The sequence below is a fragment of the Thermobia domestica genome, chromosome 18 (assembly GCF_964235325.1).
Source record: "Thermobia domestica chromosome 18, izTheDome1.hap1.1, whole genome shotgun sequence".
In the NCBI taxonomy this organism is placed as follows: Eukaryota; Metazoa; Arthropoda; class Insecta; order Zygentoma; family Lepismatidae; genus Thermobia; species Thermobia domestica.
In genome coordinates, this window is record NC_137471.1 from 180,481,185 (window position 1) to 180,505,988 (window position 24,804).

Here is a 24,804-nt window from a genome sequence, read left to right on the forward strand (position 1 = left end):
AAAACTTGACGCTACCTAATTCATTATAACAGCGTTATTTGAACAGCACTAACACTCAAATTTGAGCACTAACCAACACTAACGTAACACTTACGTTCGACATTAGAAAATCAATTATATCTCAATTAGGGAAAAAAGTCGGGGCCAACTTGACGCTAATTAATTCGTTATAACGGCGTAATTTGAGCAGCACTAACAGCAAAATTTGGGCACTAATCAGCACTAACGTTTGATATTAGAAAATCAATTTTATCTCAATCAGGGGAAAAAGGTGGGCCAACTTGTCGCTAATTATTTCAGTATAACGGCGTTATTTGAAGAGCACTAACGGTGAAATTTGAGCACTAACCAGTACTAACGTTTGGCATTAGAAAATCCATTCTATCTCAATTAGGGAAGAAAGGTGGGGCCAACTTGACGCTACTTAATCCATTATAACAGCGTTATTTGAACAGCACTAACACTCAAATTTGAGCACTAACCAACACTAACGTAGCACTTACGTTCGACATTAGAAAATCAATTATATCTCAATTAGGGAAAAAAGCAGGGCCAACTTGACGCTAATTAATTTCGTTATAACGGCGTTATTTGAAAAGCAATAACGGTGAAATTTGGGCACTAACCAGCACGAACGTTTGACATAAGAAAATCCTTTCTATTATATCGCAATTAGAGAAAAAAGGCGGGGCCAACTTGACGCTAATTAATTCATTGTAACGGCATTATTTGAAGAGCACTAACGGCGAAACTTCAGCACTAACGGCGAAACTTGAGCACTAACCAGCACTAACAAAGCGCAAACGCTTGGCATTTGAAAATCCATTTTATCAATATAAGGGAAAAAAGCTGGGCCAACTTGACGCTAATTAATACGTTATAACCGCGTTATTTGAAGAGCACAAACAGTGAAATTTGGCCACTAACCAGCACTAACGTTTTGGATTAGAAAATCTATATTATCGTAATTAGGGAAAAGAGGCGGGGCCAACTTGACACTGATTAATTTGTTATAACCGCGTTATTTGAAGAGCACAAACAGCGAAATTTGGGCACTAACCAGCACCAACGTAGCACTAACGTTTGATATTATAAAGTCAATTCTATTTCAATTAGGGAAAAATGCTAGGCCACCTTTTCGTTAATTAATTCGTTATAACGGCGTCATTTGGAAAGCACTAACGGTGAAATTTGACCACTATGCAGCACAGATGTTTGACATTAAAAAATCCATTCTATTCTATCGCAATTACGTAAAAAAGGCGGGGCCAACTTGACACTAATTAATTCGTTGTAACGGCCTTGTTTGAACAGCACTAACAGCGAAATATGAGCACTAACCAGCACTAACGAAGCGCAAACGTTTGGCATTAGAAAATCCATTCTATCTCAATTAGGGATAAAGCTAGGCGAACTTGACGCTAACTAATTCGTTATAACGGCGTTATTTGAAGAGCACAAACGGAGAAATTTGGGCACTAACCAGCACTATCATAGCACTAACGTTTGGCATTAGAAAATCCATTCTATCGTAATTAGGATAAAAGACGGGGCCAAGTTGACGCTAATTAATTCGTTCTAACGGCGTTATTTGACCAGCACTAACAGCAAAATTTGGGCACTAACCAACACTAACGTAGCACTAACGTTTGTTATTAGAAAATCAATTCTATCTCAATTAGGGAAAAAGGCGGGGCCAACGTGACGTTAATAAATTCATTGTAACGGCGTTATTTGAACAGCACTAACGGTTAAATTTGAGCACTGACCAGCACTAATGAAGTGCAAATGTGTGGCATTAGAAAATCCATTTTATCTCAATTAAAAAAAGCGGGGCCAGCTTGACGCTAACTAATTCGTTATAACCGCGTTATTTGAAGAGCACAAACGGTGAAATTTGGGCACTAACCAGCACTAAGGTAGCACTAACATTTGACATTAAAAAATCAATTCTATCTTAATTAGGGAAAAAAGGCGTGTCCAACTTGACTCTAATCAATTCGTTATAACGGCGTTATTTGAGCATCACTAACAGCAAAATTTGGGCACTAATCAGTACTAACGTTTGATATTAGAAAATCAATTCTATCTCAATTAGGGAAAAGGCGGGGCCAACTTGACTCTAATTAATTCGTTATAACGGCGTTATTTGAAGAGCATTAACGTCGAAATTTGGGCACTAACCAGCACTAACGTTTGGCATTAGGAAATCATTTCTATCTTAATTAGGGAAAAAAGGCGGGGCAACTTGACGCTAATTAATTCATTATAACGGCGTTGTTTAAACAGGACTAACACTCAAATTTGGGCACTAACTAGCACTAACGTTTGACATTAGCAAATCAATTCTATCTCAATTAGGGAAAAGAGCGGGGCCAACTTGACGCTAATTAATTTCGTTATAACGGCGTTATTTGAACAGCACTAACGGTGAAATTTGGACACTAACCAGCAGTAACGTAACACAAACGTTTGACGATAGAAAATTCATTCTATGTCAATTAGGGAAGAAAGTGGGGCCAACTTGACGTCAAGTTGGCCCTGAAATTTAAATTGTGCATAACTTGGTACTCTTGATTGCACAAACGCTGAAATTTGGGCACTAACCAGCACTAACGTAGCACAAACGAATAGCATTATTTATTTTTTTCCGTCCAAAAGTGGTGGGGCCAACTTGATACTAATGATAACATCTGCGTTTGTTTCACTGTGTTTCGAAACGTTTTCACGGCCTTCTACGCTACCACTAAAGAAAACAACCATGGTATTTCCGCAAAAAAGAAAAAAACTTTACAAGGTTATACTTTACAAGGTTATAAAAAAACTTTAGGTTATACAAGAAATAGATAACAACAGGAATCAAAATATCCAAACGTAAGATAATTAATTAAAATAAGCTTTTAAAGATCAATACGTGTTTATCTACTGACATAACTTCTTATATTGACACATATAAAAGAACATACAGAAAAGTTATACAAGCGGCAAAAATGCTTCATAACAATAATGAAATCAGAAACTCAACAAACAAAAGGAAAGCTGCGTGGCGAGTAATCAACGTAGGGCTATATAAGAGGGATACGAACTAATCAGATAAGACGACTATCTCATAATAGGAAATGAGCCTAAGCAAATGGCAAGATATTTAATTATCATTTTTCCAAGCTACTCTCTCCTACATTGTATTTCATACGTCTCTTTCTTTAACGCCAGCAACCAAGTCAAACAACCTAAGTATGTTCTTAAGACCAGTTACAGCTAGTGAACGGCTATCTTTTTTTTTTTTTTTTTTTTTTAAAAATCTTTCAGATTCGCGATCCACAGGTGGAGATGAAATCCCATCGTCTGTTATTAAAAAAGTGTATTCAGCTTTTTTTTGCAGCCATTGTGTTATATAATAAACTACTCATTCGAAAGTGGCACATTTCCTGATAAACCAAATGCCGCTTCACAAAAAGGGCAATACTCATTATGTGAAAAATGAACGGCTGATACCTGTTCTCTCTGTATTCCCGAAAAATTTTGAATATGCAGCACTATCGCGATTGAATAACTTTCTGCTGTCCCACAGTTTTATCTCGCCCCTTCAACACAGTTTCAAAAATCTAAATCAACAGACACTGCAGTTTTCTATTTCTTGGCGAAAGTCTCCAATACATTAAATGATAAGGAATATGCAATAGGCTTATTCATAGATTTTTCTAAAGTTTTTGATAACATGAATCACGAGGCCTTACTACACAAACTTTACACTTATGGCATAAGGAGTAGAGTCTACAACTCTTTTACTTATTTGTTCAACAGGAAACAGCTTGTTCAAATTTCGATATCTCAAAACTGCCTACTTACAAGGTACGAGTCATCTCCGGGTATTATTAACAAGGGTGTTTCTCAAGCGTCTATTTTTGGACCTATTCTTTTCTTAATTTATATAAACGACTTGCAAAAATTTCTGAACTTCCCTGATATAGTCTTATTTGCAGACAATGTAAATATTTTAGTGAACGGAGGTACAATGTCGCAGCTAGAAAATAATTTTAAACTAATTGTTGAAAGACTGACAACTTGGGCATCCAGTAAAAACTTAGAGATAAATGTGGACAAAACTAAGGTACTTTATTTTGATCTTTCACCCAGACTGCTGAAAACTCCATCAATAAAGAACGATTCTCTATTTTTAAAGTTATTTGTCTTCAGCAAAATTTCTAGGGTTAATTCTTCAAGATAGAATATCTGGGAAGAACATATTTTAAACTTGAACAATAAACTAGGCATTCTAAATTTTGATTTATATAGATTACAAGGCACCGTCTATCGACATACTTTGCTCTTACTATACTACGGTAAGATATATTCAATTCTTAGTTTTGGAACTATTTTTTGGGAAGCATCGCACTTTGCCCTATCCACCTTCCGCAATCAGAAAAAAAGCGATACGTATTATTTTTAATTTGAAACCAAGATCATCTTATAGAGAAATATTTAAGCTCCATAGAATTGTAAAGCTCCCATCTTTGTACATATACAAAAGCATTATCTTTACTAAGAGAAATTGGCATTCTGTTACAGTTACATCTACTATACATTCAGATAATACAAGGCAAGGTAGGGATGTTTGTGTTACGCAACAAAATTATAGCTCAAGTGGAAATAGTGTGTACTCTATGTGTACAAGTTTGTATAATCACTTACCCTAGCATTTGAAAAACATCAACATAAAGGTGTTTAAGAATGAGGTGTTAAAATTTCTGAATACACAGTGTCAGTTTCTCCTGAATACACAAAATGTGTGTCTAGTTTAAAATTTTGGCGTTAAATTACAAATTATTTTTAACTTTTTAAGAACTTTTTTTTTTTTTTGGCCGTACAGCCATCTATTTTCTTGTACCCATGAACAGATTGAATTTTGAAAAATAGTCAAAAATAGCCACGAATAAAGTATTGTTTTTCTTAATAAACAGGTTGTAAAGGAAAGAAATCTTTGGGCAAAAGTTATCAAGAGTTCTGCGCGTTAATCCCACACACTTGTCCAGAAAATGTAATTCATTCTTAACCAAGTTGAAACTGCTCAAAGAACTGAAAATGAGAAAATATGAGATTGACGGGCAGTGAATCCAACTTTTGGTTGTGGCAGCTTACTTAAGATATCAACAGCTAATACTTCAAGTTCTCGTTCCTCGCCATAAGTAAATTCTTGGTGATCATTTTTTTATGAAAAATAATTTCAGGAAATTTATCATTGTAAGCTCTAGGGTCAACAACGTGAGTTACCGTGTTTTGGTAATGAAGTTCTTTGTTGACTTTTCCCTTTGTAAACATAATCACCAACGGTGATATCAACATCTTTTGCCAGTTCGTCTGAAGAAGAGTCATCAAAACAGAACTCGCCATCCGAGGAAGTATAAATTGAAATTTGATTCCCTGACTCTTCGGAATAGCTCGTGAATTTCAAGGCCCGTTTTGGTGCTTTCGCTGGTACTGGTTTGGTAGGTCTCTTCTGAAGCTTTTATTGTTTTTGCTGGTAGGCTTTTCATAGTTTCTTAATATATGCTTAGCTTGTCAGAATCCTTGAACTACTGATGGTATCAACGAGGGTGCCAATTGATCTCCAAGTGTGATGATGGCTTTCGAGATGGGGCTTTTGCTGATTTATACCACTTGCTGGCTCTAGATTCTGTTTCTCACTTTTTCTAGTGAATGGTCCTGCTTAAGTATAACACATTGATTAATTAACAAACATGGAAACTCAGTTATCTCTACCTTTGATTTAAATAGACTCAAAAATTTAAGAGTAACAAGTAGTACAGGTAACATCTTACCTACAACCACCCTGTGTTGTTGACGTAGGTACAACTGATCCAATGTCCGTAGGTATAGCACTCCGCCATTTTTATTGTACTGGTTGTGGGTGACGAACTCTACGTGGCTTGATCGAAATAGAAATTGGGAATCAATCAATGAATCCGTACCAATAGTTAGAAAGAATTTTTGGTATCTTTCCGTTCACTTATACGGGGGAAAAAAATAATGTTTGTGTCCACATTTTTTTTACTTTGGACAGCTGAAAACAAAAAACAAAAAATTTATAAATAAATAAAATAAAATAAAATAAAACAAACAGCTATTCACCAGACCAAGTTCTAGGAACACGAACACGTAAAAAACAGAGCCTTGTCTGCCCTCTTGTCGATCTTTCCCGACAACACACGACTTTTAATGAACACTGGCCGTAGGTACAAGCGCCCGTAGATACAGTACCCTCCACCTAATGCTGCCGAGCTGATACTTCATTTGATATTTTTTTCATCGACCGTGGAAAGCGAGACAGAGATTGAGTACAAATAACCAGCAACGAATTCTGCAGTAATATTCTAAGTTGATATTTCGGTTGCTTCTGAGTACCAGTACTAAAAAGCGAGACGCAGAACGAGTAACAAAAGTTCTTTGTTCTATTTTATTCTACAAGGTCAATAGTAATGCTCCAGTGCTAATATTTTGGCCAACTCAGAGTCACTGGTTCTGGAAATTGAGACATATACAGTATTCTTTATCATCAATCCATTATGAATTCTGCATTAACGCTGCAGATTAGATATAAAAATGAAATGAAAACTAACTTTTACGGACAATGGGAATCCCGCTTGAGCTAAAGCAGACTATAATGATGAAAAATGAGGAAAATGGTTTCAAGAAAGTGATATGATAGGAAACAGGAGATCCGCGAGTAAGCCCACGCTGTCCACCACGAAGTCCACTTGGCACGAGCTGGTTTCGAACGATGGCATCCACGTGCCAGAATTGAACACTCTAGCTAAAACTATTGCGGTCGCTGTAGTTTTGATATGACAGATATTTCGGCGTCACGAGATGTGTAAAACGAGAACAACGTTGAGTATTGGACACCAATAGATTTTGAATACATTCTGCAGTATTGGTACGATGCTAATATTTTGTGTGCTTCTGTGTCACTGGATCTGAAAAATGAGACCAAGGTCATTTACTGGGTACCACTAATTCACTATAGACTTCGCAGTAATGTGTTGAGCTTATATTTTGTCTGCCTCTTAGACAACTGGTCAGAAGAAGAAGACTCAGTTTGATAAGGAGCATCACTATTTCAATAGAAAATACCACAGTAGTTCTGTAGATATATCTCGACGGCTTCTGGATCACTGTGAGTGAAAATAGAGTCTTTCATTCAGTACTTTACATTGATAGTTTTGTATATAGTTCCCTTCATTTTACTTTACTCGAAAGATAGATGTGACATACTATCATTTTTCCCAGAGCCGCTCATATAAAAATATATTTTTCTGCTTGTGTGTTAAAGAATTTTTTGAGATTACTCCGGAATGCCTCGAGCTATTTCAACTCAACTTGCTTTACGTACTACTTACAGTCTGGGAAAGGTATTGTGGGGCTAAGACACCTCAATCAGTATTAAGATCGGGGAATGGAAGCGGTAATATAAGAAAATAAACGAGAAGGGCCAATGATAGCGTAGAATCCACTGTTTTCGAGGTCACAGCTTTTATTTGTGACATTCGCGGTGCCTTTTCCTCAACTCTGTTTTCAGTTACTGTTCCTATGGAGAGTGCGACGAAGTGAAAAAATGTGCAAACTGTTGTCCCCATGTCACTTCAGGAAAGTAATAACCATGATTTTGGTTTCTCAAATCGGGTTTTTAAGGTAATTCCGAATAAAAGGCGTATTGAAGCGCTGACGTACCGATGTTTCAAACTATATGCCGCAATTAGAGTATTTTACTTACTTGTGTGAATACATTTTCATTGAACTGTGTATCCTATATTGCAAAGGAGGTTAAAATATTCCTTATCACTATATTGTCTATGGGAAGAACGAGAACTTAGCTAATAGTGTTGTGGAAGTTTCAAACTGAATATAATTGGAAATATTTTCTCGCATTTTCCTTTTAAAAACTAGTTATATACAGACCTATTTATATGCATTGGCAGAGGGAACCGCCGCATTACGAGCAATGAGCCATCGATCACGCTAAATACAAAAAGATTCTATTAGGTGTATGGGCGCCGTGGCTCCCTTTTTTTTCCCATTTCCCGAAGTTAATCCAATGAAATGTTCAAAGAATTTCCTATCTGTTTCCAGAATATAGTTTGCACGAGCTTTGATCTAATTTTCGTTTAAAGTATTCAATACGTTAGCTTTGAGTTATGTCGTTTGTATGGATACCTTCTTTTTACAAATATCTTTGTTCATTGTAGAATAATGTGGAAAACATAAAAAAAATGGTAAGTTACTTTATTTGAATATACTGAAATCAACTAGAAAATATCTACGAATAAAAATCTTTAAATTATGCAAAATAAAAATGTTTGTGAATACTTTGTTCGAAACTATCATTTGACGACAGAAAGTAATACATACCTATACGTTCCAAACCAGAAATTATAAGTCTCTTTTACACCGTTCATGAGCTAATGGAAATATATTTATTACATAACTACACTACTTTAAATAATTCGAGCTATATTAGAGGTAAAGGAAAGAATCAACTGGCAGGGAACTAGTAAAGGTGATATTTTGTTAAGCAAAACACCGACATTTTTTTAAGTGCTAAGAACTAATAGAGGGTAATGTAAAGAAAACTTTAAACCCTATATTCCACTGAAAGCTCCTAAGGGATGATGCGATCTGATTTATTCAATCACTAAGGATCGTAGGAGTTTTGCATGCCTATCTAAATACATTCGTTCTTGAAACTTGTTTCGAAGAGGGTACTTTTAACGTTCTGTCACTTGCAGAATTTTAATTCCAAGTGTGTGAGTATGTTGGTTAATTCGATTTTGTATAGAATTCCTTTGCACCTTTTTAATAAAACCGCACTTCTATGTGTTTACACGTGGTATCTTAATTCTGATTTCGCAATGAATCTCAAAGCTAAAATCATCACAACAGAAAGACTTCTTGCCCGTTATTTCACCAAATGATTAATTACGAAGTGTTTACAGTAAACTCCCTATTACATTCTTCACACGTACGAGACACTTTCCCTATATGCTTAACATGTGCTGTCTTAAATTAGATTTTGCAGATATTCACATTTCCAACAACTCTTAATTCTTGGCCTTATGTTCTACTTGGTGGTGTGTTAATCTTGATTTTGAATATAATTTTTTACCACATTCCGGACAAGCATAAGGCAACTCATCTGTATGTCTTAAAACGTGGTATGTTAATGATGATCTATGAGTGAATCTCTTACCACAATCGTTACATATAAGACGTTTTTCGCCCGCATGTTTTAGGAAGTGCCTACTTAGATTTCTTTTATGAGAAAACTTTTTTCCACACTCTTCACATATGTGAGATTTCTCATGTGTATGTCTTAATATGTGCTCTATTAAGCTTGATTTGATGGTAAATCCCTTCCCGCATTGCTCGCAACTATGTTTTTCCCCTATATGTTTGAAAATGTGGTATGATAGTTTTAATTTTTCGCTGAATCTCTTTCCACAATCGTCACATATATATTTTACCTCACCTGTATGTACTTGCATGTGCTTTTTCAAATACGACTTTCCGGAGAATCTCTTTCCACATTCCTGGCAAGTATATGAATATTCTTTTCTATGTTTCAACATGTGCAATTTGAAACTGCTTTTGAAAGCAAACATCTTTCCACACTGCGTACAAGTGTGAGATCTTGTATCTTTATGTGACAACACGTGATTTTTTAAACTGTCTATTCTAGTAAACGCCTTACTACATTCAGGACAGGCATGAAGTTCTGCACCTGTATGTCTCAATATGTGGTTTCTTAAACTTGACTTGTTAATGAATCCTCTGCCACACTCATCACACGTAAGAGGCATTTCGCCGGTATGTGTTAAAATATGTTTTGCTAATTTACTTTTTTCAATGAATTTCATGTCACAATATTGACAGCCATGAGGTTTGTACCCTGAATGTAAGAGTTCGTGCCGTCTTAATGACCAAACTGAAGAAAAACACTTTCCGCATTGATTACAAGTATGTGGTTTTTCCCCTGTATGTGATAGTAGGTGCCTTGAAAGATAGCTTAAACTTTTTAAGCCCTTTCCACAGCGCGGACAGATATGAATCTTTTTACCTGCACGTTTTCCTATTTCTTGGCTCGAAGCTGATTTACCAATGAATCCCATTCCACAATCTCCAGATATATTTGGTTTATTACCAGCATGCATTAATTTGTGTCTTTTTAGCTTTGACTTTTCAAAGAATCCGCGACCACACTTGGCACATTCATAAGGTTTTGCACCAGTGTGCTTCATAATGTGATGTCCCAAGGTTGACTTTATTCTAAATCTTGCTCCGCAATCTGCACATATGTAAGGCTTCTCACTTTTATGTATAAACATGTGCTTTATTAGATATTCTTCTTTCGTAAAAGTCTTTCCGCATTCTTGACAAATATGTGTGTCTTCGTGTTTAATAATGTGGTTTCTAAAACTTGATTTAGAAATGAAGCACATGCCACAATATTCGCAGATATGAGATTTCTCACCTGAATGTCCTAACACATGTCGACGTAAGATTGACTTGAGTCTAAATCTCTTTCCGCAATCTCCACAAATATAAGGCTTCTCACCTATATGTATAGACATGTGATTTCTTATTTTGTTTTTCTCTTTAAAGCCTTTTCCACATGCGTCGCAGATGTAAGGCTTTATACCGGTATGGATTAGCATATGTACTTTTAGACTACTTTTTTGAGTAAATTTATTTCCACATTGTGGACAAATATGAGGTTTCTCACCTGTATGTGTTAACATGTGTTGTCTTAAATACCCAAGTTGTGCGAAGCTCTTTCCACATTCTTGGCAACTATGATATTTTTCACTTGCGTTTGCTTGAGTCAATATGGGGCTTCTTAAATTTTCTTTTCGATCGATTCCTTTTCCACTCTTTCTATATGTTTGAGCACTTTTATCTGTTTGACTTAAATTGTGGCTTCCGAAACCTGATATTTTATTAAATCTTTCCCCACGGAAATCAGAATTAGGAAATTCTTCCAACATCGGGAACATTATTTCATGCTGTGAAGTGACTGATTTCGTAACTATCAATTGCATGTTCTTACTGCAGCTGAAATATGAAACATATTAGAAATAAGCGACATTATATTTTACAGGCTAATCCAACTGATGGACTGTATACATAAATACACACACACACACGTATATATATATATATAGGTATTCCAGATTGTTCTTCTGCTTCAGCTGTTATTCAATATTTGAAATAATTCACTAGTATGCTTATATATATATATTCACATAAACAAGCCATTGTTTTGTTATTATATAAAACAGGAACTAAATAGGAAACCATTAGGTATTACTAAATGTATCTTTGTTCGCCAGCGTATATACAAACTTATAGGTTTCATCATTTTTTAAAATTACTGCTAAAATGATTCCCTAATTACGTTATATGTAAAAAAAAAAAAAAAAAAAAAAAAAAACAAGAAAAAAGATGGATATATCAAACTATTGCGCAACTTGGTGAACATTAAAATGTACTCTAAATTAGTATTTCTGGTATCGATTGCATCGATATTGGATTTAATACACCATTTACGACGGTTAGGAGAATTATGGTTTATGGCTTGTATTGAACTTGGTGTTGGTCTATATTAAAATATTTCGTTGAAATTCTAAAGGTAATGATTATTGTGGGCACATTTATCCTTGGCGAGATTCTATTACGATAGTAATGGAAGAACAATGTCCGGAGATCCGATATGATTCTAGAAGACGGAGAGATGGAGAAGGTATATGCTTGGACTTCTGAACGGCAAATACTTGTAGTATCCAAGGTAGATTGGGGTTCAAATAGAACCATGCACAAACACAAAGACGTTGACTAAATTGCTCTAAGTATTAAAAGAAAACAATAGAGTGTAAGAATTGTCTGTTATATACACTGTTCTCAATAATTAGTAGCATGAGAAATCAATGAGCATTGTAGTTGTACTGGATTCTATCTCAGGTGAGATACAGATATTTCCCGGTATTAAATAACGACTATTCTTCTACTTCTACTTCCAAAAGTCTACACGCAGAGCGAAAAATTGATGATATGTGATTTGATATTTTCATTGCTAAATTATTCGCTGTAACTGGTAATATTAAGCTTATATTTTTTTTATTCCGTTACTCTTATTAAAAATAATTAATTCCAATGTAATTTGCGGATTCCCACCAAACACGATCGAAACAAATCTTACATTAGCAAGAATTGATTAAACTAAAATATAAAAGTTAATTTACATTAAATGATAAATTGGGCTAAAAGATATTTATCTTGCACACATTCTCTTATAGTAACGAACTCAGCAATATATAGGCTGAAAATTCCACAGTTTCAAGGATCTTAAACCAACTCAACGATTATTGTGCCAGTTCAAAAAACATTTACTGATTCGACAGAAATCTTTCTTTAGGTCGGTTGCTACGAATTTGTATATTCGTCAATTTGTATCTTAAGGAACACAGACTTACAATGGCTCAAAGTTGGTTATACCCTGCGTTATATTCCTTTAGCGAAAGAAAAATATAACGAAAAAATGTTATGATACGGACTTGGTGATAGATTTTATTTTCAGTTTTGTTCGCCCTCTGCAATTTAACTTCAATGTCAGTGGTACTACTTCCAATTTGCAACTGAGAGATGTCCCAAAAATTTATTTTTTTTGACATGGCTTATTTGCATTTAGAAGACTACATCAAATATTCCTTAATTGAGGACTGTAATTCCAACACATGCCAAATCCTTTTGGTGGAATTTTTGAGGAAGGACAAAAAATTATATCTTTTTTTATGTAGAAACACTATCTCAATTATTCGAAAAAACTCTTAGAAACTCTAGAAAGAGGATTATGCTGGTAAAATTTTAAACCTGTCAAATATTTTGAAGTTAGGTTAATGAAAAGGTTTAGGTGGTGCAGAGCATATTTTGGCAACAAACTTGGCCTTTAGCATGTTTTGAAAACATAATTTGAGGGTTTAGTATATTTTGACACTAAAGAGGCGAAGTATTCAACTATGTTTTCACAAAGACTGATTCTTGATGTATAGAATGCATACAAAAAAAGTCGTTTATTGTAGTTAGATTTTCCTCTCTTCTGTGGAACAAGATTATCTGACTTTTTCACATCAATGTTCGTATCATTTAAATGATAATTATTAAGAAAATTTCCTTTATATAAACACTCAGTAACATAATATTATGAAACAAGTTTGGTAATATAATAAGTTCGTTCAGGCATTGAATTAAAAAAAAACTTTTCATGCCAAATTTTTTGTTCAGTCGCAAGTGTGTCGCGTGTTACTAGTTTCAAATGAAGTGATTATTTTTATATAGTTCTGATTCAATTTTATGTTGAGTACTTGGGATAGCATACAAGGGTATGAAGTTAATTAGATTCTCCGATGGATCATCGAACAACACTACTTTTGCAGTTGTGATGTTGAAGGCCTTGTCAGAACTTTATGTGCACAATCTTTCCACTGTTGCGGTTTTCCCAACAATATGAAGGGTACCAATTTCTGATAAAATTAACATATTCTGCGAATTGTACTATTGTTTCAACTCTTAAGCGTGTTTCAACTAGCCCGAACGCCATATCAGTGGGCATGTAAGAATGACTCCTCATTGGAAAGTACAATTCATACTCTAAAATTTTCTTCTGACTGAAGCGCATCAACATACATAACATTGCGTAGTTCGTGTTCCATTTCAAATCGTCAATTGCAAGATAATTTTTTTGTAAAGAGTACAGCTCCATCACATCCTGTGATTGCACAGCAAGAACCGCTGCGTGTTTTCCATCACACTTAGCGCATGTGAAAATCATGATTGGTGTCTGCTTTCTAACGTAATTGTGCAATGTTATCCGTTTTTAGTTCATTGTTATCAATCTTCCAAGTTCTATGAATAATATTGAAAAACGTTATTTTCTCCTTCGGTTTGGTTGCACATCGACGAGCAGTGGATTTAGCATCATTTGCTACAAACTAGATAACGTAAATTCTACAAAACATGGAATTTACATGTTATGCCATAAAATTGGATATAGCATATTTAGGAAATACATTGTTTTCGTATTTATCACGTTTTGACACTAGAGTGATATTTCATAAATATGTTACTACAGAAAATAATGTATTTTGACAGATAATAATTACAAAATTTAATGTCAGATGTTCCATAGTATACTCTTCAATATTTAATTCAGAATCCGACATTTTTGGATTTAACATGTTTTGGAAATACATTCCTCAATTGTGAATATTCGTAGAAAGCAGTTCCCATAATTCGGTAGATTAATATTGGGTACTGTTATAACATGTAGGCTAAAGGAACTAGTGGCGTCAAACAGAAATATGTGGAACACAACAAAACTGTGCTTGTTTAAACACAACTAGCTTTCAGCTGGAATGGAGTAATTTTAGCAAATCAAGTATAAAAATATTGCAGTAGGCTGATTTTCTAAATTCTTTGAAGCTAAAGTTACTGCATAAAATCCATAAATTTTTTCTTCACAGAAAAATTTTCGAGGGAGATACCAAAGGGATGGATACAAAATTTAGCTCCTTGACGAGCGAGAGAAAACAAATAATCAATCCATTAAATGCTGTTCTTAAGTATGCTTTATAACTGAGAAAATTTGTGCTTGAGAGTTGTAAAAAATGAACCAGAAGGTACCGAAAATGCGAGTTCATTAAGTATTATTTGAATATACATATATATATATCTATAGATATATTTAAAATGTTTCTTAGATTAATTTTTTATATCAGATGTATAAAGTGGATGTTCCGATTATGGCCTCTACGTCTCTAGGCGACCCCGCTCGAGTGTAATTATTTACCTGACTCCTGGATATAAAAAAATTAACAACAAAATATTGTAGTAGCAACAAATTTTTATACCATAAATTCTACTCTACCTTAGTGAAGAGGGTAACGAAAGCGGAACAGGACTAACTAACAAATACATTCATTTCCAATGAATCACTTTACATTGGAATATTGGAAAATTTTTATTAATGCAGCTTAAGTCCATGAAATATGATGCCGGAAATTGGATACAAATCCAACAAATTTGGTTGTTGAAATTTAAACCATTTTTCACAGGTCAAGTTTGCACGCTTTTGAGAAAGTTTTCTTTTTTTTTTTTATTGTAGAAATAAAATGGAAGAAATGTTAGAAATAAAATTAACTTAATCTTCCCACTTCCACGAAATTTGATTTGCTAAAGTTAGCTGAAATTAGGAATGTGAAATATGAATTAGCTTAGACCCTTTAAATCTGAAAGACTTTGCACATGTGATTAAACTTTGGTATGTTAAATTCAACGTATATTTAACGTCTACAGCTAGCGACAGAAATTCTTTCCTTTTGGTTAAATGCTTTTTGGGAATAACGGTGGTATGGCTGGAACATACATATAAAACAAACGTTAAATTGGTGTTATGCACAGGTACAAGGCTGGTTACGATCCGTGGAAGAATTAAGATAAAAGTGAAAGCTTCCTAGACGAAGTTCGTTTGTAATTTTCCGCCACCCACCCTCATAGCCAGTTAGCAATAATGGAAAAATGTACAAAATAAGTTTAAACTTGTGTACATCTAATGTCCGAAAATATATCCAATATGTCCCTGCGGTACGTGGTCGGCTGGATATTGGGAGAGAACACGCATTCAGTCCGTTAAAGCTTCAAGACTCTGCATGCGATTAGGAGAGCAGTGGTACTATACAATCCCCCAATGAAGACAGGTTTGAAATATGACATTGTATGTCAAACTACACAGTTTTCAACATCGTCACGAAGAATTTCGTACTGGCAGATGTCACTAAGCAACACAAACTGCTATTTAACCCTTATCCGGGCAAGCTATTTTTGTAACGTAGACGGCAACTTGCGTCTTACCAACTCTATTAGCCTTACCAACTCGATGTGTTCATGACTAACTTCAACTAAAGATAGAAGAATTCAGAATTTTCTGACATCGAAATATTTATGGTTATTGAGAAATCCGAAAAAAATATTAAGCTACTGGGCCTGGAAGGCCCCGGTTGCCCGGATAAGGGTTAAAGTGCAAGTTCTAGAAACCCAGAAAACTTTATGAGACATACCTCACACAAGGAAGAAGAACTGGATTTGTACAGTGTATAAGATATGGTTGTAAATAGTTGAGGTCAAAAGAGTTCGGTCCATTTGAAAACATTAAATACACGAAAAACAATTGATTTTGTGCTGCAGTATAAGGGAAACTTTTCAAGGGGTTTTTGCTGATGGCGGAATACTAAAGTCGAGAAATGCCTTCAGTCATCGAAATACCTTAAAAAACAAAAGTCAACGCGTCTTAATAAATGAGGAATACCATGGAACACCTTAAACATGCAGTTCCCTAAAGCAATCCACGCACGTTGCAGAGTTTTCGGAAAGTTGCCAGTTCAATATGACTACATATTTTCCTTCTGATTCTACTCGGGATTTCAGTACACTGGAAACTATACTGCTGGATGATCGTTTCAGTTCTTCTCCATCATCTCGGCCACAATTGCTAGAACAGCATGGAAGCTTACTTACCTCGTTATTCAAAATCGAGCATATTTCAGCCGTTCAGAAGTTAAATGGAATAGCTCCATTTTTCGTTGTTTGTTATAGTTATAGTTATAGTACTTTTTGAATTGGAAAATAAACACTCTTTCAAGCGGCAAAAACGATTAATCTTTACTTTAACAATTTGACACTAGAATGCGTGAACGTTCTGATCATTTTCATTTCAATACATTGGGCCTTATGCAGAGTCGTTTTGGCATATGATTAGCGTCATACTAAAGGCCTGACGACTGCAGAAAACATATGTCATACGAACTCTTTAGTATGGCGTCAGAACGACTCTGTTGGGCCTATTGTATCTAAGTTATTAAAATGCTCACTATTGAAAAATCTCGTTTCATAGATGAAATTGGCTTGTCATCTATAAGCTCATTTATCGTGGATAACTTCTGCATTGCACGTTCTGGAAAGAAATATTTATATAGAAACTGAGTCTGAACAAAAGAATAATGTAACTGTACCTTGGTTCTTGAGAAATGTTTTGTAACTCCAGGAAATTACATTCTTCATCCCTTCTTTCCTTCTTATGTCCAATGATGTCAGACATGTAATTGCGTGAGGGTTCAGCACTTCCTGCAAAATCGCATAAATTTGAATCAACAAATGTTACGCTCTGTGAAGGTACGCCATTTTCAAGAAAATCAGACGTTACAGTCGGAACCACAGTTTCGCTTAACGTGCAGAGTTTAATGTCATTCTCTCCTTTTGTTTGTACATTTTCTTCTTCCTTACCTTCCAAATATGTTACAGAACTTGGCTGAAGAGGATCTTCATCTTCAAAAGCAATATTTTTATTATACAGTTTATAATTCCAATCTTCATGGGATTCATTTTTCGGTTTCATTTCAACTTCAATTGGAGGGATATTTAGATAATTGGAATCCATTTAACTAACAATTCTGAAAAAAATTAAAATTATTATTCATGATTATATAGCGTTCTGTTCAAAGAAATAAGACTTAAAACATACAAACTGTAGCTATTATATTTAAGGAAAAAACGTTAAAAAGCTTAGAATATTAAACGTCAAGTTACACATACCGTTGCTAAAAGAGCGACTAAAATCTTGTTATAGAAACAAATAATACAACACTAAAAAAGGCTACTTGAAGAAAGGTGTTTACTTAGATTAAACGGTAGACAATCATTTTGAATAAAAATATATGATTCACTTTAGTCTTAACTTCACTCTGCTTTATAAGCATGTGTACAAAGAATAAGGTTCAAAAGTAATTATTGTACGCTCTCTCTCTCCCAACTTGCATAAAGTGGTGAAATTTTAACCATACATATGATGTAATTCAACACTATGAAAAAACGACAAAACGAATGTTATTAGAATGAAAAGTACAGTGAAACCTCTACTAAGGGACACCTCTATGAAGCGGACACCTCACGTAACGGACATATTTTGTAAACCCCCAACACTGTAATAGAAAAAACACATTGACAAACCTCTCTGAAGCGAACACTCTCTAGTACGGACACGGACAGTCTTTTCTATCTTTTATAAGTATTATTTACCTCCGTATTACGGACACTTTTTCTAGAAACAAATTGAAAAATATAGTAAAAATACATTTTTAGTAATTCATACATGTGTCACCAAGGAAGAATTGTGAAACATTTTGCTTCAACTGTCTGCTCAGCAACCCAGACGAAGCTTCTCTGTTTAATAACACTCTCATGTCCTTTGCTTGCACCCTACTATCATCCAAGCTGTTTTAGACACAAAAGTGATTGACAATTGCCCGCTGTTTGGGATGACGTTATTTTTACTGTCCCGCCGGAATCTCTAACTAAGCAGAACACAAGTTTCGTATTTTCTGCCCGTGGGTACGCGTATTGTCTCAAAAAAAAAAAAAAAAAAAAAAAAAAAAAACTTCTGGACTGTAAGTGTAAAGTAATGATAAGTGTAAAGTGCAGAGAGCTATAACATCTTATTTCCATGTTGTTTCTAGAACATAGAGTATTGGATGGCGGAGGATAATGCAGGTACAGAAACATTTTTGTAATATAAATATATGATTCATGCAAAAATATTTTTACAATTCTTTATTACCTTGTTTACTGTACTTGAGAAAATATTTTTATAAAGAGGTTTATGAAACATCTTTAAGGCAGACACCTCTCTATAGCGGACAATTATTGATTCCCCAGGACTGTCAGCTTTAGAGAGGTTTCACTGTACCTTTTTTATATAAAGAATATATTGTACGCCAAATGCAATGAGAATCATGTTGCTCGCACTGACAATACAAATGGAGTTAAGCTGCCCTCAAAAGGATAAGTGATAATCACTGGTAGTAACGCATGCTGTCCAATGTGACCCGTGCGGCTCCCGAAGTTGCTGGAAATGTGTTATAGAGTTTCATTACTTTAAAAGTACTATTGTTAACTGTTTCATAAACCTTGGTGCATCTAAGTAATCCTTTTACCCATAGCATCGCAAACGCACTCGATAGAAGTAAAGCAGGGGAAAAACAGACCAATTCATTTACTGAATATTCTATCGTTCAAAGAGCTCCGTCATTTGCACTATTCGTTGCGGTCGCACATTATCATTCATAATGAGGAAGTTATGGTCGACTACATTTCTAAAAGACGCATATGGAAAAGGATAAGTTAACAACAATATTGGCAAGTGAGTGTACTGGGATTTAAAAAATGGGAGCTCGGCATGTCCATGCAACATTATACCTAGAGACACAAGAACATCGGGAACCAAAATGTTTAATTTTGACAATGATACAGGATTCATCACGTTCTTCCTCCTCTTCTAGAACGAGTGTAAGTCAGGAGTATCTACTTAACACACACAACTAATTGGCCGTAAAGCAAAGAAATCACTTCATTCACCTGGAGTGGGACACTGAGCGACTTATTCCTGTTTGATAATCTTGCTATCACTCCGTTATTTGACTCCGGTAACATCATGTACGTTTCACAATGGATCGGTTGTCCGCTACTATCATTGGCTGTGGTGTATCACAATTATCCTTCATGACACTGCCTTGTTGGGAATTATACCCGAGCACCTGAAATAAGCTGATGGCAAATTAAACTTCTGGGCATAACCTCACATATCGTCTTTCGAATTTCATGACGATGTTTCTCTTGTTAAGCTACCAAAATGATGTCTATGAGCCAAAACTGACTAGCAAACATGCTCGCCCCTTTTATTCAACTTCTTCGTGTCACGTAGGAAAATAATTTTCACTACGCAAAGTCGAGGTTCCTATAAACATTTGAGAGACCTCTGGAAGCATGCTGCTGCATATATCTGCATATATAGCATGCTGCATATATCTATGTTTTGAACATTCACAAATACACTTTTTGTTAATTTGGATAATGATTGAATTGGGTTGGTGTGAAACTGTGCAATAAATTCTGATGAAACCAAACGTATCTGTACAAACCAATTAAGATATACTCTTGCATAACACAGCTGATATACCTTGAAATACCAAACGTTCATATCAATAAACTTGTTCACACACATCCTTGTCGCTCCCTCTCATTGTTTTGTACCTTTAGCTTTTACGAAAGTGAGAGTGTCACAAGGCACACATTACAAGATCTTAATTGATTCGTGCAGAACAATTTACATAGTCGCTTTGCAACCCTGTGTTACAAGCTCTAATATTATCTAAATGAAAAACTAAGTCAAAATTTTATATGCACTGATTATGAATATCAATTAGCAATTGCGTGTACTATAGTTACAAACTATTTATTTCAATACACTACACAATAATGAAGTTTCTCAGTTTCTTTATGATATTAAGTCATGTCAGTCTAAAATTTTAAACGCAGTACATTCAAATAGAACTTTGTTCATTGTACTATGTTGATGAAACGGGATTTGCATGGTCCGATTATCAGATTAGTGTTTTTTTTTTTCTTCAGCGATGCTATATCAGACAAGGAACGTTCTCATGTTCTTGAAATATCAGCAAAAGTTTAAATTGCTGTCTCCTGTATTTTACACTTGTGCAGTTAATATTTAAGGTTACTGTTATTTAAAATTTGTGCGTTAAATAGGCTATATTATTATTGGAGTATTGATAATAACAAACGTAGGAAAGGTATTATTTATGGCACTAAGTTCACATAAATCTTCGAGGTTTCTAGATAAACTTGATTTAGACCACTGTTTTGAGGTTTCGCTCATTTAAAAAATAAAAATTAGTTTCTAGTTTTATATTTGTACGTATCTGTATATTCATCTCTAGTGTTAAAACTGCATAAATAGGCTCTGAACAGGCATTATTTAGGTACTATATGCTTCTTGAATAAGCTCAATTTTATCGGATATAAATACGCAAAAGTTAAACTTTCGCTTCACTTTCCGCCGGTTTTTTTTTTTTTTTTCATTTTTCCTTTGCCTCCTTTCAAGTACCAATCATCAATCAAACGAAGCGGTCTGGGACCTATAAGTTAAGTAACATCCCGGCGTCTGCCTGGTGTGAATGAGGGAAACCCAGGAAAACCTCATTCAGGATGGCTGAATTGGTAAGTGTTTTACAATTTTTCCATGCCCTACCAGAGATCGAACCCAGAATGGCACGCACCGATGGCGAGAGCGTTAGCGACTACGCTACCCAGAATCACTACTCTGAAGTAAAATAAAATCTCAAAACCTAAACTCTACGTTTTTCTCTGGAACCCACCATCATAATGGATGGAGCACATATTTTATGAAGTAAAGGAAACATAAACAACGTAGTATTTGAAAGCCATTTTAGAAGTTATTTAAATTCTGAGTTATCGACATTTTTTTCTAGACCATATCGATTTTATTCATCATGTTCCATTTCGTAGAACTTATTAACCTAGCTTCCAGCATATAAGATAAATTTATGTTTTTCAATGTATCCATCAGTGTACGTTTTCCACTGTATCTGTCCGAGCGTACTTCCACATTTCTGCTATATCGTAGATATGCGATGATTAAGCAATAATCTTCCGGATACAACCTTCAATACCATTTTATACAAATAATCAGTAGTAGAATTAGCAATGTATTTTAAGAGGGAATTTGCTGATTGTTGTTTTCTCCAAGAATTCCTAATTTTTATTTGGGAGGAGCATAAAGTTTATGAGTACAGGCATAACTAATATTTCGCGTCGTTTGTATGCTGATCCACAATCTTCCGCATACAACTTTGAAGTTCATTTTATACTATTAGTCAGAGGCTGATTTAGAAAAGTATTTGCGAGAGATTTTACTAATGTTTATTTTTCAGAAAATGCCTAATTTTTATTTGCGGGGAGCTTGAATTTATGAGTAAAGGCATTATAAATATTTCGTTTGGTGTAGAAATTCCGTAATTACACGGAACTTGCTTCAGTCCGTAAACAGCACACCCTTTCGCAAATTTGTCACTGTCTGTTATTAATGCAATTAGAAACAATAAAGAAGGAAATCGGCCAGCACTCACACTCTCTGCCCTTTCTCTACATTTATAGATGGATTTTACAACAATTATTCAGATTGATCGAATGCGGGATTGAACCCTGGACTTCACGATAGAAGAGCAAAATGTAGCCACTCACTCACGTTTGATTTGCATGACAGATGTGTTCCGTGAGTCTTTTTTTGAAAGGTACAGTTGTGTGTCGATGTGTTGAATTCCTATTTTTAAAAATTCAGAAATTTTCAAGACTGGGTAATCTGTGATTGTGGTTATATATTCTAGAGATTTGGAAAAAAATATGCCCAGATGAGAGGTCGATTATGCATATGATCCACGAAGAGAAAATTCTTTAATTTCTTGATTCTAAACATAATTAGGCAACAGTCAGTGCATTACATAATTCGGGACTTCACCAATTTTGCAGATCGAACCACCTGATAGGTGGCAATTGAGTATTATTATGTGATAAATGAATAGAAAATTCGGGACAGTACCGATTTTTAGCAACCCAGATATAAAGTAAGTTGAATTTCTAGCAGTCATTTCTCAATCCTCAGCTAGCCTAGTTGACACATAGTGCATCAGAAGCTTACAAAAAGACTTGTACTTCTACTTTTTATATTGTTATTTTGTTATCAATTTAAAGCAGGGTTTTTGAACACAACACAAAACTTCCCCAGGAAAAATGCAGAAGCATAGAAGAACAAGTTTCTTTTAGTAGAAACTATTTTTTCGAAGCCCTTGCATCTCTATACATGGTTGACTTACAATATCTTTGGGTTTACCTATGTTAAATTTTAAAAGCTTTAGAAAATATATCTTCATATTTTTAAAGTGTTACATATATGTTCTTATCGAAAACGACAACTCTTGAGGAGTAACGGCTAGAGACGCCATGAAGTACGTGAAATAAAAGTGTATTAGTTGTTACAATTTCGTAAAACAAACAAAAAAATTAAAAATGATAGTATTCCTATGGGTTAAACGAGTACCTCAGAACAATTTCTATCGAGAGACTAGTTCAGCTTTAGCTTTTCTTCGGGCAATTTAAAGAGCACGTCAAGACGTGTAGTACAGTGAAAACTTCAATCAATATTGAACATAATAACCGAGATATGGGAAACTATATTTTTTATGACATGAAAATATTTTCTTATGGATTTGGACTTCGTGTCTATGCTATGAAGAGAAAAAATGACAAAACTAATATAAATATGTGCCTTAATTGTTAGTCTGGTGAGAATTCTGCACATCATTATGATGTTATCACAATGGGTTAAACGGATACTCCAATATAATTTCTACTTGAATATCAAATATTCATTGGGTGATATCAATAAAAATATGTAACTACTCCTGAAAAGTCCCCTTCGAGAATCGGAATAACTACACCTGCAGATATATCCTCCTTCAGTTTCGTATCAATAAAACAAGCCACTACTCATGACTAGACTGCTTTAGATTTATGAACGTTCACTCGCGTTTCCTCTGCGTGTAGCAGTGAGTCGTATCAAAAAAAGGAATGATTACTCATTTCTCCCGTCCGCTGCGCGGTTATTTCGTTGTGGGTAACGTATGAAGCAGTATCCTAAAAGCCATAGAAGGGGCAGGTAGCACGACAGTTTCAATCGAAGTGTATTTTTGGATAGAAGAGTTTCCAGTGGTACTTTCAAAGTCACAGTTACCAGAAAGTAAACGAAGGAAAGAGGAAGCTTTGAATGCAATTACAGTGAAATGCAACGAAATATAAATTACATCTACGACTGGGACACAAATCCAGAAGAAAATCTTTAATATTCGAGCGAGAAAAAAAAATTGAAAAAAAAGGGGAAACAAGAAAGTAGGGCTAATAGTGAAACCATGGGAACGAACCTATTGGAACTGATGGATGTTGATTCGAATCCAGCAATATTAAGAGTAACAAGACAAGCTCATATCGCGTGTTGTCCAAGGTCTTTGTAGATTGTTTAGCTTTAAGAACGAAATCAGATACTTAATCTCTGTCTCCTTTCTTTTTTTAAAAAAAAGTCCAGCCAGTCACGTAATAAAACACGTCCATCTGATTGCATTTTCCAGACCATACGTGACTCCTTTCGCCCTACACAAAATACATTCACATGTATACTCCCTCACGTAAAAAAAAACACGTCAATCTGATTGCATTTTCCAGATGGAGAATTCTGAGTTTGATTATGATTTTATCATGTATGTGCTAAGTGGCTAGCTTAGTATGATTAACAAAAATATATATTCCATTAGGTTTAACAACTAACAGGAAATATTTTTTTTTCATACGCCAAAGAAAACATGGGTGAATTTTCACCCATCATATATTAATGTTACATTATTTAACGTATACTTTGAAGCATTTCCTTATGAATTTATGAAGTAATTACGAATATATTTTAACTTAATAAAATTAAGAAAAATGTTGAAAAATTAAATACAGAAATTAGAAAGATTTTTGCATAATAAATTTTTGATGTATTAAACAGCTGTATAAATGTTTCAAAAGTAATTGTAGGAAAAAGCTAATGCTCATCAAGAGAGAACTTTATTTACTGTTCACCTTCAAATTAGTGAGGGAATACCTACAAGTTTTGATTAAGAAGTGCAATCTTTGCTAATAACATTCCGATGTTCACGGAAATAACTCACTCCAAAAAGTCACGTGAGGGAAAACGGGTGAAAATTTACCTAAAAATTACGTATACAGCGTTAACACAAA

General features: G+C 34.7%; 1 protein-coding gene across 7 annotated transcripts in view; it reads right to left on the minus strand.

Annotated features, from left to right (window-relative positions):
- Nucleotides 1–2,842: 2,842 nt before the first annotated feature.
- The window catches only part of LOC145675770 (uncharacterized), a 37,208-nt gene continuing 15,246 nt past the window's right edge, over nt 2,843–24,804 (minus strand). For 5 of the 7 annotated variants that reach the window (XM_081746448.1, XM_081746444.1, XM_081746446.1 and 2 more), the window contains exons 2-3: nt 17,115–17,552; nt 2,843–11,106 (exon numbers count right to left, since the gene is read on the minus strand). In XM_081746448.1, the coding sequence (XP_081602574.1) occupies nt 9,096–11,106; nt 17,115–17,539 (2,436 nt within the window). In that variant the 5' untranslated portion in view covers nt 17,540–17,552 and the 3' untranslated portion in view covers nt 2,843–9,095. Of the gene's footprint in view, nt 11,107–17,114; nt 17,553–19,512; nt 22,448–24,804 lie in introns of those variants that run through there. The other 2 variants (XM_081746449.1, XM_081746445.1) reach the window with 2 other exon arrangements.